At 47.1% G+C, this 14,020-nt stretch overlaps 1 protein-coding gene across 1 annotated transcript in view; it reads left to right on the forward strand.

Moving 5' to 3' along the window:
• The window catches only part of aop (ETS variant transcription factor anterior open), a 135,413-nt gene extending 128,311 nt beyond the window's left edge, over positions 1-7,102 (forward strand). The window contains exon 9 of the mRNA XM_077661724.1: positions 4,643-7,102. Coding sequence (XP_077517850.1) covers positions 4,643-4,814 — 172 coding nt within the window. The 3' untranslated portion in view covers positions 4,815-7,102. The remainder of the gene's footprint in view (positions 1-4,642) is intronic.
• Positions 7,103-14,020: the final 6,918 nt, after the last annotated feature.

The raw sequence follows: 14,020 nt of genomic DNA on the forward strand, positions 1-14,020 counted from the left end.
GCCGGCGTTCTGACATCAGCACAGCGGCCAGTCTTGTTGTTGCAGCGCTCGAAATGGCATCGAAGAGGAAAGCGATCTCGCTCCAGACAAAGCTGCAGATACTGAGAGCTGTGGACAGTGGCCGCAAGAAAAAGGATATTGCTTCGGAATTCGGCGTTCCTCCAAGTACGTTATCCACCATTTTGGCCACTAGAAAGAAGATTGAGGGCAACACCGAGGACGCCATAAAAGCCGACCGTAAACGAGTTAGGCCTTGCCATCACCCGGACGTGGAAGCGGCTTTGCTTTCTTGGTTTAAAGATGTGAGGGCGCGAAATTTGCCGGTGTCGGGAGCACTTCTTCAACGGAAGGCCCACAGCCTGGCCTGCGTACTGGGGCATGACGATTTCTGTGCAAGCAGCGGTTGGCTGCAACGTTTCAAAGATAGGCACGAGATCGCGTGCCACACTTTGTCTGGCGAAGGGTCCGCTGTCGACATGGAGACATGTCAAACGTGGCTGGAGAATTTTCGTCCTCTGCTCCAGGAGTACGACGAGTGCGACGTATACAACGTCGACGAAACCGGCGTGTTTTTCAAGTTGTTGCCAGAGCGGTCACTGGCAATGAAGAACGAGACCTGCCATGGGGGCAAGAAAAACAAAGACCGGGTGACTGTCGTCGTTGCCGTGAACATGGACGGCTCCGACAAAAGACGGCTCACCGTCATCGGCAAGTCGGCACATCCGAGGTGCCTGAAAGGCGTCCGGAATTTGCAGGTTCAATACACGTCGAACAAAAAAGCGTGGATGACGACCAAGCTTTTCGAGGACTGGCTGAGAGCGTTCGACCAGGACATGGAGAGGCAGCACAGGAAGGTCCTGTTGCTTTTGGACAACTGTTCGGCGCATAAAGTTTCGATCGTGCTGAAGGCAGTTCGCTTGCAGTTTTTGCCACCGAACGCAACTTCTGCTTTGCAGCCTTTAGACAAAGGCATTATTCGTTCGCTTAAGTGCAATTATAGGAAGCGTTTGGTGACGCAACTGGTGTTTGACATCTATCGACATAGATCGACAACAATAAACATCAAGACGACACTCGAAATGTTGTACGGGTCGTGGAATGAGGTGAGGCAGTCGACAATAAGGAACTGTTTCGCGGATGCCGGTTTTGTTCTGCCTGCCGACGAAGAAGAAGTGCAGCCCGAAGACCAGGCAGAGCTGGACAGAACTTGGGATCGGCTGGCAGTTTCAGGCGTCGAATTCGACGATTTCGTTTCGGCCGATGAGAACTTGGCCGTGGCGCCCGAGCTGACGGATCAAGAAATTGTGGATCGCGTTTTGTTGCCCGAGGATGACAGCAGCAGTGACAGCGGTGAGAGTGAACGGGATGAACCAACGATGAGCAGTGCGGATGCCGCGGACATGGCCAGGAGGCTGAAAGGATATTTGGAAAAACTCCCGACGACGAAAACTGCTGACGTAGAAAAGGCCCTCTTGAGCATGGACAATGTAGAAAACTTCATTCTGCGCAGCGCTGTGAAAAGCCACCAGACGAAGATAACATCTTTCTTCAAATGAACGAATGCAAACCTGTTTGGCTGATCCCGGGCTGGCGTTGCATATGTCTCCTCGCCCAACGCCCCCTCTCCTCCTCCTCCTCTTCTCTCAAAGCTGCTTTGGCAGCTTTTTTTTTTCAACGGTCCCTCTCGGGGCCACCAATCGCGCTTCGGCAGAGCACGCAGGCGCGATGGTTCCCGCTGTGTCTCACTCGAGTTCCTCTCTCTACACCAAGTCGCCTATGCGCAGACACATGGTGCAGTCGTTTCGCGCCACGCACTTTCACGTGCGCGGCGACGTAAGAACAGTCGTGTCAACCTTCCCATATTCCGGCCTATTTTGATTGAATGCCACAAGGAGACAGGTAAGGATTACCACGTTTTTAGTGGGTTCAAAGCCAAGTATATAATGCATTTTAGTGTCTAGAATATTTGCGCGAGCCAAATTACGAATTTGTCACAGCCGATATTTATGTCTACTGTTACAACGAATATCGGATATAACGAACTGATTTACGGTCCCGATGCTACTTCGTTATAACGAGGTTCGACTGTAGTAAGTGGACTTCTCATGTCAGAGCCAAAAGTATGAAGTCAGACTATGTAAGTTCGTTATGCCCGTCTGTCTATTCAAACTAGACTTTACTACGGTGCTTTCCAAGCTCTCCGGAGCAGTCGCATACCCCTTGCTGATGGCGCTGCTACCCGCAAGCTGCTTTAGGGACGCGATACAGCTAATTGCTGCGGAAGCCTACATGGCAGCTGGTGGTAGGTTGGCCTCCTCGTCATCGCCTTCACCTCTTTCCTGGCAATTGGACAGTATTCGTACTTAAAGCATAGTAATATTTTTGCCAGTGAATGACTCTCTGACGTTGGTGTCATCACCAGCAGCATCAGATCGATCTAGCCGTGCATCGATGACACATTGACACAAGTCTATACAAACGTCCGATAATGTTGGTGTTCGACAGCACCCTCGATTGCTAATGGGATTATAAACTCTGTCTTACGGAAGCAATTCGTGGTCACTACGCAGCCATTTCCACCCACGCAAATTTATTCCACGACAGGGAACAGAGTTACCCCTTAAAACTTCTTTCTGGGCAAGTTGATATGTCCTGATTATAGAAAAAATAACTGCACTAACACATGCAACCACAGAATGAGAGAAGAAACACTAGAAAGAATTGGCTGACTGTCAACTGAGTTTTATTGATTGAAGGGGAACACCTTATAAAGGTGAGGAATAGGTGAGAAAGGAATGGGAGATCCCTCCCACCCCTCTGTTTCTCCCATCCTTTTCCTATTTGTTCCTCTCCTTTATAAGGTGTTCCCCTTCCATCAATAAAACTCAGTTGCCAGTCAGCACTGCTGTCTTATGTTTCTTTCCCGTTTCTGTAGTTGCATGTGTTAGCACTGTTATTATTTCTAGAATCGGGTTTACCGGATCTGTGACATCGGCACCTTGTCAGTCAATTGCTGCCAGTGTGCACTAGTGACGCGGCGCTGGTAGGACACCTTGAGCACATGAATTATGAACGTGAAGTGGCAGGTCTGGCTCGTCACGTTCGGTGGGAGGCATGATCACTGCAGTCGGAAAAGGCGGTATGCAATGCTCTGCACGGCTGTCGAGCACAGAAGGATGTTCCTGTTTTTTTCAAGCCACTCGATGAACAAGTCGCCTGTCATGCCCATACCACCTCTAAATAGTGGCAGACCTGGCAAAAATAAAACTCGTGCATCGCCCATTCTTCGTGTTGTGTGCATGAGAGCGCAGATTTCACAGCACTGTGCCTTGCTAGTCTTTCTGAGGACGCACGGTGCCCACCTTGCTGCTGAACATGCTCGTGCATAGAAGGATGGTAATGTGAAGCTTGCTGTCGTTTCACCAACGCTGGGCGCCGCCTTTCAAGGCATGTGTTTTTAACGGTTTCATCTGTCAAAAAGTTTCGTCGGCATTCTATACATCCCATTTTTTGTTCTTGTTTTTAGGGTGCCACGTTGTTGATTTCTTAGAAAGGAGGGGAGGGTGTGTCACAGAGGCCTGGAGGCCTGGAGAAACGAGGGTTGCAGAGTCCGGGGACGATTTTAAAGAGCCTCCTCGTTCGCTGTGACTGAGTTATGCGGCCACACTACTAGTTTGTTGTATCTGAGATGTGATGCCGTAGCGCTAATATAGTATTTTGACGGTACCGCCACTCGTGTAACAAGCGAGTGTTCATTATAACTGCGGACAATATAAGTAGGCACGACTGTATGTAGAATTGGTCTTTCTCGACTTTGCATTCGTAGATCTCTGGGAGTCCTCATACCACTTCTGGCACAGTGGTACAGTTGTTAACACCACTGCCTTGTGATGGCAGGTGACCAATTATTAATTTAACTGCCACCTGCCTCGCTGGCCAGTTTGCTCATAACCTGGTAAGCAGGTTGTGATGGCGCCACAAAGTGACGTGATTTAGGTGGCCCACCTAGGTTTCCTTGGCGGACTTTTTGCTGACGATGCCGACACCGGATTTTTTGGAGAATGGGCAAATGCTATCGCTCTTATGCTTTGTTATAGGCAAGATGAGGTGAAGCGAAAGCCCAGTGCCCCATTTATGGCCAGTGAGCGTACTGAAAGGAGCAGTAACAGTGACGAATCCAGTTTGAAGTGAGGGGTCCTGCTTCGAAGAGCACTGCCGATTTGGAAATGATATTTTAGCATACATGAGAGCCGTGCACGCTAAACTCGGAAAATAATGTATACGTATCACGAGCGTACTGTGAGGCTTGATTTGAAATAGTGTTTGAACATGTGCACTATAAAGCACACTATTTTTTAACATACTCTAAAGAAATAGATGCATGGAGCTCTGAGTATTGGCAGTGGCATGGCTTTAGAGGGCTAGAAGTGGCTGAACGTTGTGGCAGACAAGTGCTGATGAACTCTAAATTAGTCCTGCCTTGGTCAGTGCTTTGGTCGCAGGCTACAGTGGAACCTAGTGTAGTCAAGCAATACTTGGGACTGTAGAAGCGAAGTTCTCCCTAACTATCCTGAGCTTTGCTTTTGTTGGTGCAACTTGCTATTTATATTTACTTTTGTTGTCTCGTTTCGTCACGAACCAGGTTTCTACGGCCACCCACAGAGCTGCGGTACTGCAAGCAGCGGTCACTGTTGGACCGGACCGTGTCCTCTGATGCTGCTGCACACCGCGAGGGAGAGGAGGAAGAGGCCTCGAGTGCTCTCGACATGAGCATCAAGGAAGAGTGCCTTTCACCTTGCCTTGAGAACGACTGAGTGTGGAACCCTGTGCCTTCCTCTCTATCTCTCCACATGGTACCTGCTGCAGTAGGGCAGAGCAGAGCCTTCTTCCTCCGTCAAAAGCCACCACATGCCTCCTGGGGTGCAGACTTCAACAACCCGCCTTGGTGCCTGATGGAAAGCAGCACGCAGAAGCACCTTTTGTCTGGATTTTTTTTAACTTTTAGCCGAGATAAGTGGCAGGTGATAACTTGGCGGGCGGTAGAATCGGCTGTGTTGAGATGACCCTCGTCGTCTGTTATTCACTGTTAGGCCGTGGATGTGTGCAAAGCATTGGAGGTCCCCACAACACAACGCACTCAGGTGTCCATTTCATGCATCCCCCCCCCCACAAGATTGATGCCTCTGGGAAGCAGGAGCATCGAAATATTTTCTGGTGCTACGTGCTTTATCGCAGACCCTTGACTTTTTTTGTTCTTATTTGCCCAGTGCCTAGTGCTCCACGTCGTGTACCAATTAGGGCACATTGTGCAACTACTGACAACTTGTGGTGCCTCGCCGGTTAGTGGCAGCAAGAGCAGCATTCGCAGCACACTGTGACTTTTAGTCTGGAGTGGGTGATGTGATGTGCTCAGTGTGACAAGTGCACTCCGTGCTCCAACCAGTTGCACGAACCGTCCTGTGAAGCAGACTTGTCGAACAAATACAGTGGGACACGTTATGTGTGTGTGTTTATGTGTGTGTATGCATGCAGACACTGCACAGTGCCTTGAGAAGCCATACCATTGTGGATACACCATTTAATATGCCATGTCGTAGCACTTTTTGTACGGCAGTGACGAGTGCGACTCTCCCAATTTTTTGCAATGGCTGTTTTCCACTATGCACTTTTGGCTTCTGCATTGATTTATATGTGTCGTGCTTGAGGCCGGCTTGCAAGCTTTGCTTTATTTTTTGTATGGGATTTTTTTAAACATAGATTTACTCTTCGGATGCACTGATCTCAATGGCATTAGTTCGCTGCTTCAATTCAAAACTGAAATGTAATAAGTGCAGGGGATATACATTGTGCCATTTGATTATAGCGATTCTTTTATGCCCTGATGAATCAGTTTTGAGTGTTTGGATATAACCATTGAAGTCTCAGCTGAATGGAAATTTCTGAGTTGAGCATAATCGGGTGCAAATCAGGTTGCTGCTTGTTGGTTAAAATTCTGGTGCTTGAGAGTTTTTAGCCTTCTTTTTCTGTTTTGTTGTTTGTTCCATTGTTTTACCTTTCCGAAGTCCTAGCAAATCATTCTAAAACCTACTTCTCACTTTGTTTCTCATGGTCACCATCCATTCACGCCTGCCCTTTAGACATCACTGCTCAAGTTTGTGACAACAGATCACACTGGACAGCTGCAATTAGTCGTCACAATCCTTCAGGACTTATTTGTGGATGGTCGGTTGACAGCTGTCACCAGGATAGCGCATTGTTCAGAGTAAAGTCTGGTCTGTTCCCATTTTGTTGACATTGAAAAGGTTTCTTTCGATTAGATGTCTATGCAGAAGCTCCAACTAGGAGGCTTAATTGACAACAAAAAGAAATGATCGCCGAACATTTATCATGCAATACATCTTGTGTTAAAACATATTGAAAATATGCACGCTTTGTTATGCATTTTTGTTTCGTACTGCATCCATCATGATGAGTATGATAGTGTTGTTTTTTTTTTTTGCTCCTTGCGGACACAGATGGAAGTTGCTTTCTTTGTTTTTTAGATCTTGTATTATAAATTATCAAATACAGAGTTACGTGATTACCTATTCATTCTTTTTTGATTGGAAACTGCCATCCTGCATGGTGGCCTTCAGAAGACAGCGGCGCCAACTTGAAATATCTTATATATACTTTTAGGTACAGTGTACCTACTTGTACTGGAAGTTGCCTCACCAAACATCATTGAACATTTGCTCTGAGCCCTTTTTCCTTTCTCCTTATTCTTATCACTCTGTTGTTCACCTTACAGCTTTTTGTGATTACCCTCTCCATCTTTCTTCTTTTCTCCCCACTTGGGTTTTGTTTTCACACCCATATACTTAGTTGGGCATTTTTTACATCACCAGGTAGCGTAGCCTCGGCATAGGCTGAAACATCATCTAATATGCAACATGTCTTCCATGTTTAGCTCTATTTTCTGGGTCCTCACATTGTATTATAGCCGTGGCAGAAGGTTGGCCGTCACATGTCGAACATTTGTGCAGTATGCCTTTTTTTTTAATGCTTGAAGCTGTAGTGTGATTGAAAATATGAGAGAAATACAATCTGGTTTGTGGTCGTAGAGCATGCAGATCCTTGCAGCCTTGCTTCTTTGTGTCACTGGTACCTACGCTTATTCTTTTTTTCAAACTTGCAGAGGACGCCTTCCTAGGTTACAGAAATATTAACAAGCAGTTTTAATGTGCCAACGTTTGCATGTTGCCATGCTTCAAAATGCATTCATGTTTGCAAGTACTGCCACGCGTATTTTACATGACAGCCGGAATTGTCACCATTGTCATACAAAACATTTGAGCATATCCTTAGGACGAATTGGAGTTGCAAGTACTGCCACGCGTACTTTACATGACAGCTGGAAATGTCACCATTGTCATACAAAACATTTGAGCATATCCTTAGGATGAATTGGTGTTGGCCTATAACGATGGATTACCATATTGTAATCACAGAAAGGCTACTTTAAACGGAGCTTTTAAAAGATAGAAAGGTCCAAAAAATGAATTGCAGGTACAGTAAAACCTTGTTAAATCATACATTGAAGGGGCCGGGCAAAATTGCCAATTTATCCATTGGTCGTATTATGGGATGGTACCCCAAAAAACTGGGAAAAAAGAATGTTCGCAACATTGATTTATTTCGTGAAAAAACCAGACAACTGTCGCCTGCTTTTGACATGAAGACTACGCAGCAGCAAGTTTTGCACAGTTCCGTCAAATGCTTTACTAAGTGCACACTGTCTAAGTAGGACTGCCCAAAACAGTAAAGGACTCCGCTACCGCCATCACGGTGCGACGCGGTACCAGTTTAGCCTTTTCACATGCGACACCATAACCTCCGCCACTGCTACCGCTTCACAATGTGATGGAGGCCTCAGGTGCCTTTACCTTACCGTCGAATGTGAGGAGGCTGCACTGCATGAACTGCGAACAGCACTTTATAAGTGGGCACTTTCAGCACACTGGAAGAACGCCAAAACTTTGAAAGGAAGCGAGGGAACATATGCCTGGGTGCCGGAGCGGCAAGACTCCTTTAAGAATGAAAAAAAAAAGAACCAGCTATGCGCCACTCAATGTCCGTAAAGGAGCGCAACTTGGCCGATTGCTAAGCCTGGAAACCTACACCGAAACTGCACTCCTCAACTGTCTTTCAGTGTCAGACCACTGATAGCCCTGCCCAAGCAAAAACTGCTGACTACTGATGGTCGGCGGACCACCGGTCTTAAGTTGGCAACCGATTTGATTGGCAGGTGAACCCTGGACAACGTTCTGCATACACATAGCTGATTACAGCATGGAAATGAAGGTTGAGTCGATGATGTTCAGTGATGAGCTACCGATAACCTTTTAAAGACTGACACCAGTAAGTATATTGGGCTGACCAACAAGGGTGGCCAAAATACGCCTGCATTCTAGTACCACTGTTCTGCTTGCTGATTAGCATGTCAAAAGACATGTCATATAAGGTTTTTACAGCATAAGGGTGGAAATTTGGGTGCACTGGTAGGAATTCATTAGCTGTAGCACCACAAGACCAACACGGAGAAAAAGAAAGGACAGGGCAGAATAACGTTGAACATAAGGATTTTTTCATACTATATTATGTGCATCTAATAAAATTTGCTCAGCAGATAATGGGCACTTCACCGTTTCTTTGCGTGTTTGACTTGTGATGCTACGACATATTTTTTTACAGCATTCACATGAACTGCAATTATAAAAAAATAACTAATTGCCACATTAATAGCTTTATGATGCCTAAGACAAATGTAACAGATACGTCATAAGTGCAAGCTTTAGAATTTTTTTTATGCATCATAAATTCCTTTTGTTTCTGTCAAAAAGGACGCAGTAAAAATGACCTGGGCAACCATGTGCGTTGGCTATTCTTTCTTTAATGGACATGGTTGGCTTTGGTCTTTCGCACTTTTTGGAGCCTATACTTGATGACATATTGGCACGTTTCCTGAATCATCTGCATGCTTTTTTCATACGCACGCTGCATGATGACCGGAAGTCTAAATTTAGTGTCAAACCGAGCCGGTAAGTAGTGAATAAATGAATAAACATTTATTGGAATAAGGGATGGGTTAAGCTGTTGTGGCTGGGGCCCTTATTCCAGGGCCTATTGGCTTCTGCTGACTTCTTGGCGATGGTGAGCAACGCCTCCTAGGGTGACCAACCGTCCCGCGACTCGCGAGACTGTCCCTCATTGAGGGTTATTGTCCCGCGTCCCGCAAGCATACCTCGGCGCCTTGAAGGTGGTTCAATAACACTAACTGTCACTTGCACTAACATCCACTCACTCACACACTCATGTCCACTCACAGTCACAACCACTCAATCACACACTCTCATGACCATGCACTCACACTCACAACCACTCACTCACTCGCACTCGTATGTCCACTCACAGTCACGACGACTCACTCACACTCATGTCCACTCGCACTCATAACCACTCACTCACACTCATGACCACTCACTCGCACTCAAAACCATTCACTCATACTCACGCTCAAACTCACGAGTCACAAACATTCACTCACGCCCGCACCCACTCACACTCATTCACTCACTGTTTCCTTGTTTACTGACAACATAGGGGATAAGAGATTTACTGCCACAGCCGACTGCACTTGTGGCTTCCCTGGCATAGCCATGGTCGCACCGAAGTGGTGGTGAGCCGCACGTGGTTCTATTGGGCTCTTTAGCCAATTTTCACAGTTATGATGCTCTAAGGAATGTCCCGAATGAATGCTACGCACGCGTGCTCTCACACTTGCTGCTGAGGTGATTGGTGCCTGTCTAGCTTCAGCCAAGATGCTTAGACACGTTTTTCAACAGTCGGTATCTAAGTAGCAATAATGGATTTGCTTGACAGTGGTCTTGGACAGTGTCTAAGTACCAATATAGGGTTTGCCATGACAATGACGTGTCCGTGAGTCAGCATGAAGACATTGGAGGCAAGTCCATGGTGACTATGGATACTTTTCGCGGTGTGGGAAATTCAGAGTGCTTTTGAAAAGATCCAGTTAGGCTGTCACCAGAAGGGAATGGGCGCCAAGTACAGATTTTCCTTTCGGAAAAAGGATCCAAAGGGGAGTAGCCATTATCAATGCCTTTACAACTGCCTCCTGGGCTTACTATGAGGTGTAGTTAAGAGCAGGAGAGGGCTGGCTTCTAGCCAAAGCAGGTATGCTTGACAGATCTGTGGATATGCCTGCCGTGCAGCACTTTCTCTGCGCTGCACATAATCCCTGTCTGAAAGGAGGGCTTAAAAACCACGACAGTGTTTTTCCCTTGACATCTGAGTAGGAATAACGGGTGCTGACACTACACCTAATTATTGTCCCGTAGGCCACCGTGTTGTTGGTCAATCAAACTTTGTTCGCGGAAGAATCCGTATGCAGCTAACCTGTGAGCCATTCTGCAGCGCATGCCCTTCTGAAATGGTGGGACGTTACTGGGAAATAGTTCTATACAGAAGTTGTTAGAGGAAATCGTATCCAGTTCAAAGGATTCCTCATGCTGTCCAGATTTAAGGGCGGTTCGAATTGCAGAAATTGGAGTGGGGAATCGGATGTTATTCCACTAACAGTATTGAAAACAAAGATAAAGAAATCGCATTTCAGAAGCCCATTTCACTCGCCTAAAGCCGAAGAGGGCTCCACTAATCAGAACCATGCCTTGCACAGATACAGCGGAAGCTTCTATGCAGTTTACTTGCCAGGGCAGCTCTCAGCAGCACAAATTGCCGGAGGCATACAATTTCCGCGTGCATGATGCTTACGGGAGCCTTTCCATGACCCCCCCCAAAAAAGTTTTTTTTTTACTTTGGGGAGATCGTGGGGGACTTAAGCCTCAACTCTTTCCTGTTCCACGAGCACAGTCCAGTATCGACACCTTTCGACCTGTTTATGAAAAGCTCCTCAATCAAAAAGTGTGCGGCCAATTTGGTTGCCACCTCATAATCACTGCCGAAAATCGCCGTTACGTTGCGTCACCATCGGCACGAAACGATGATTTCTAGAGCACACGAAAACATTAAATATTACTACTTCGGCTAATATCTTGTAGTCATGGCATCACCATGTCTGATGCTGTGAGTACAAAAAAATAAAAAGCACATGCTTGATTTGCTACGCGGGGTTTGAAGTACATGGTAGAAATAAGAACCTCTGGCGTTACCGAAAAGCGCGCTTGGTTATCACGTCGTTTCCGGGCTTGAGCCGAGCTTGTGCAGTACAAGAGCCGGGCTAAGTAGGTCGGGTTCTTCTCATGGGTCCGGTTCAATTAAAAAAAAAATTAAGGCCAGAGCAGAGCTCTACAATGTACACACCCGGGCACAGAAAAAACCTAAGCGTCCACTGTGGTACTCGAGATCCCACCTTACGCTAGTTAGCGCCTAGAAGCGGACAATCGTTATTTCAGCAGCAAACGTGGGAACTTTGCGTATAGACCGTTTACAGCGCGCGGTTCTTCCGTTTGAGACCAGATGGCGCCACAGGCTTTCTCGGACTGCTCGGAATAACACGGCGCCATTACGGGCCTCGTAAGTCGCCACCGGGTACTCTTCGACGCAGCAGTGGAAATATCGCGGGTGGCCGCCGATTGTGTTCTTTCTACGAAGATGTAGGAAAGGAGAGGAAATATGTGCTGTGTTGTGGATTTCAAGAATCGCGACAGATAGTTAAACCCGCCGCGGTGGCTCAGTGCTTAGGGCGCTCGACTACTGATCCGGAGTTCCCGGGTTCGAACCCGACCGCGGCGGCTGCATTTTTATGGAGGAAAAACGCTAAGGCGCCCGTGTGCTGTGCGATGTCAGTGCACGTTAACAGATCCCCAGGTGGTCGAAATTATTCCGGAGCCCTCCACTACGGCACCTCTCTCTTCCTTTCTTCCCTCCTTTATCCCTTCCCTTACGGTGCGGTTCAGGTGTCCAACGATATATGAGACAGATACTGCGCCATTTCCTTTCCCCCCAAAAACCAATTATTATTACTATTATTATTATTATTATTATTATTATTATTATTATTATTATTATTATTATTATTATTATTATTATTATTATTATTATTATTATTATTATTATAGTTAAAGGTGCGGGATGCGATCTTTTGCGAGCTTCACGGAACCGAACCGCACAAGGACGTACTGCCCTGTCGCGCCCGTTTGGCATGCACCCTTTCGGAACGGGCGAACGCAACCAAAGCGTTGACGCAACACGTTCGCCAGCGCTAGATAGCCAATATAAAAAGAGTGGTTTCGATCTTGGAAAATCTGCGAAAATCTGCACAACATAGCCGCATGAACAGCTGTTCAGGCACCGAAACCGTCACTTCGTGCTTTCAGATGCTGTGCTGTTGCGTCTGCGTGTGCAGCCAGACCCCATGGCTGATAAGTTAAGGTGTGTGGCCATTAGTAACAGGAGCGCCCGAGGACGAATTAGGAATGGAAAAGAAAGATGACTTACGCTCCTACACACCGCTACTACAGATTATGCAGTGCACAGCCACGCGAGCGGACAACGCTTACCGTCAGTCTGTGTATTACATGACGTCTATCGTGCTACTGTTGAATTTCGCTCCAGGTAGCGCGGTTTTCGTGGACCATATTCGGAATAAAGCATTTGCATTACGGCTGGTGTGCTGGGTGGTTGTCACTTCCTCGCTGTCCATCCGAGACAGTCACTAAAAGTGACTCCGCAGGCCAGTGCTCAGAGTCAAGCTGTTTCCTTACCACCAACGCGACCTCGAGCATTTTCATGTCCGCATATCGAGCGTGGAGCGTACCACAATTTCATGTATGAGGCTGACATAATTCTGAACTTCGTGTAGTATTAAAGCGTTTCGATCCATGCGCTCGTTCTAACAAAAATATCACAGAATCCTTCGAAACGATTGCATGCCAGCTCGTGAAGACTGCTTTATGCATATGGTGCTGCTACCACGCATGATAGTTAAAATTTGTGCCTATTTATTTCTGTCGCCTTTCTACGTTTAACAAACCAGCAGAAAATATTTTAGGTTTCCTAAGCACCGCTAACAGGCTGTAAAGAAATGCTTAGGATGTGCATGTGAGTGTTTTAGAGCGGTGCCTGCATGCATGTACACAACACGACAACAACCTGCGCTGCCGCAGGAGCATTAAACCTTCCCGTTTTAGATAATAATAAAAACATTCAGCAAGGCGTTCAGCGGATGCAAAGACAAGCATTCAGGCGATCCATTCCTAGGCTCGAAGAGGGAGAGCTGAGCGGCTCTCCGCGACATGAAGCCCGATCACGTTTTCACGCTCTCACATGTCCTTCGAAGCTTTGTCCAAAACGTAGTGTCGTCTGCCCACTCCTTTACAACCGTATCAGGCGAAACACTGCCTCTCGGAACCGAACCATCAGGCGCGGCAGCCGTCACGAAGAGGCCCGCGCCGAGCAGTCAGGAGGCGTATAATGGCGGCGTGATCACGTGATAAAAGATGGAAGCCCCCATGATACGGGGCTTTAAAGCCTGTATATGAGCTCGAGCCGTGTAAGAGGCGTCACTCGAGACATTTACCTTTCTAGCAGTGACAATTAAAATTCAGTCAAAGGATCTGACACAACTCGTAACGGCTCATTGCACAAGGGCCTGCGTGCATGCCAATGGTGAACTACAACAAGGTTACCTTCCCCGCACCAGCGGAACCCCCTGCTTCGGTCGTCCAAAGACACCGTCATGATGCCTCATGCCGCCTCGAGTACCCTCAGCAGTGAGTATATTTGCTTCCCTCAGGAGCAATATTGCCCCTCCATGACATTTTCTGCCAACCAAAGAGCGACAATAGAGGGGCTTTAGTCAGCAACACGAAAATAGCTAAACGGAGACCACCGTCGCGAAGCGCTCGCGACAAACTTCGTTGTGGCGTCCACTCGATCGCTACTCACATCCACTCGGCACTCAACTCCACTCATAACCACTCCCAACCACTTACATCCAGTC

Source organism: Amblyomma americanum, chromosome 4 (assembly GCF_052857255.1).
Source record: "Amblyomma americanum isolate KBUSLIRL-KWMA chromosome 4, ASM5285725v1, whole genome shotgun sequence".
In the NCBI taxonomy this organism is placed as follows: Eukaryota; Metazoa; Arthropoda; class Arachnida; order Ixodida; family Ixodidae; genus Amblyomma; species Amblyomma americanum.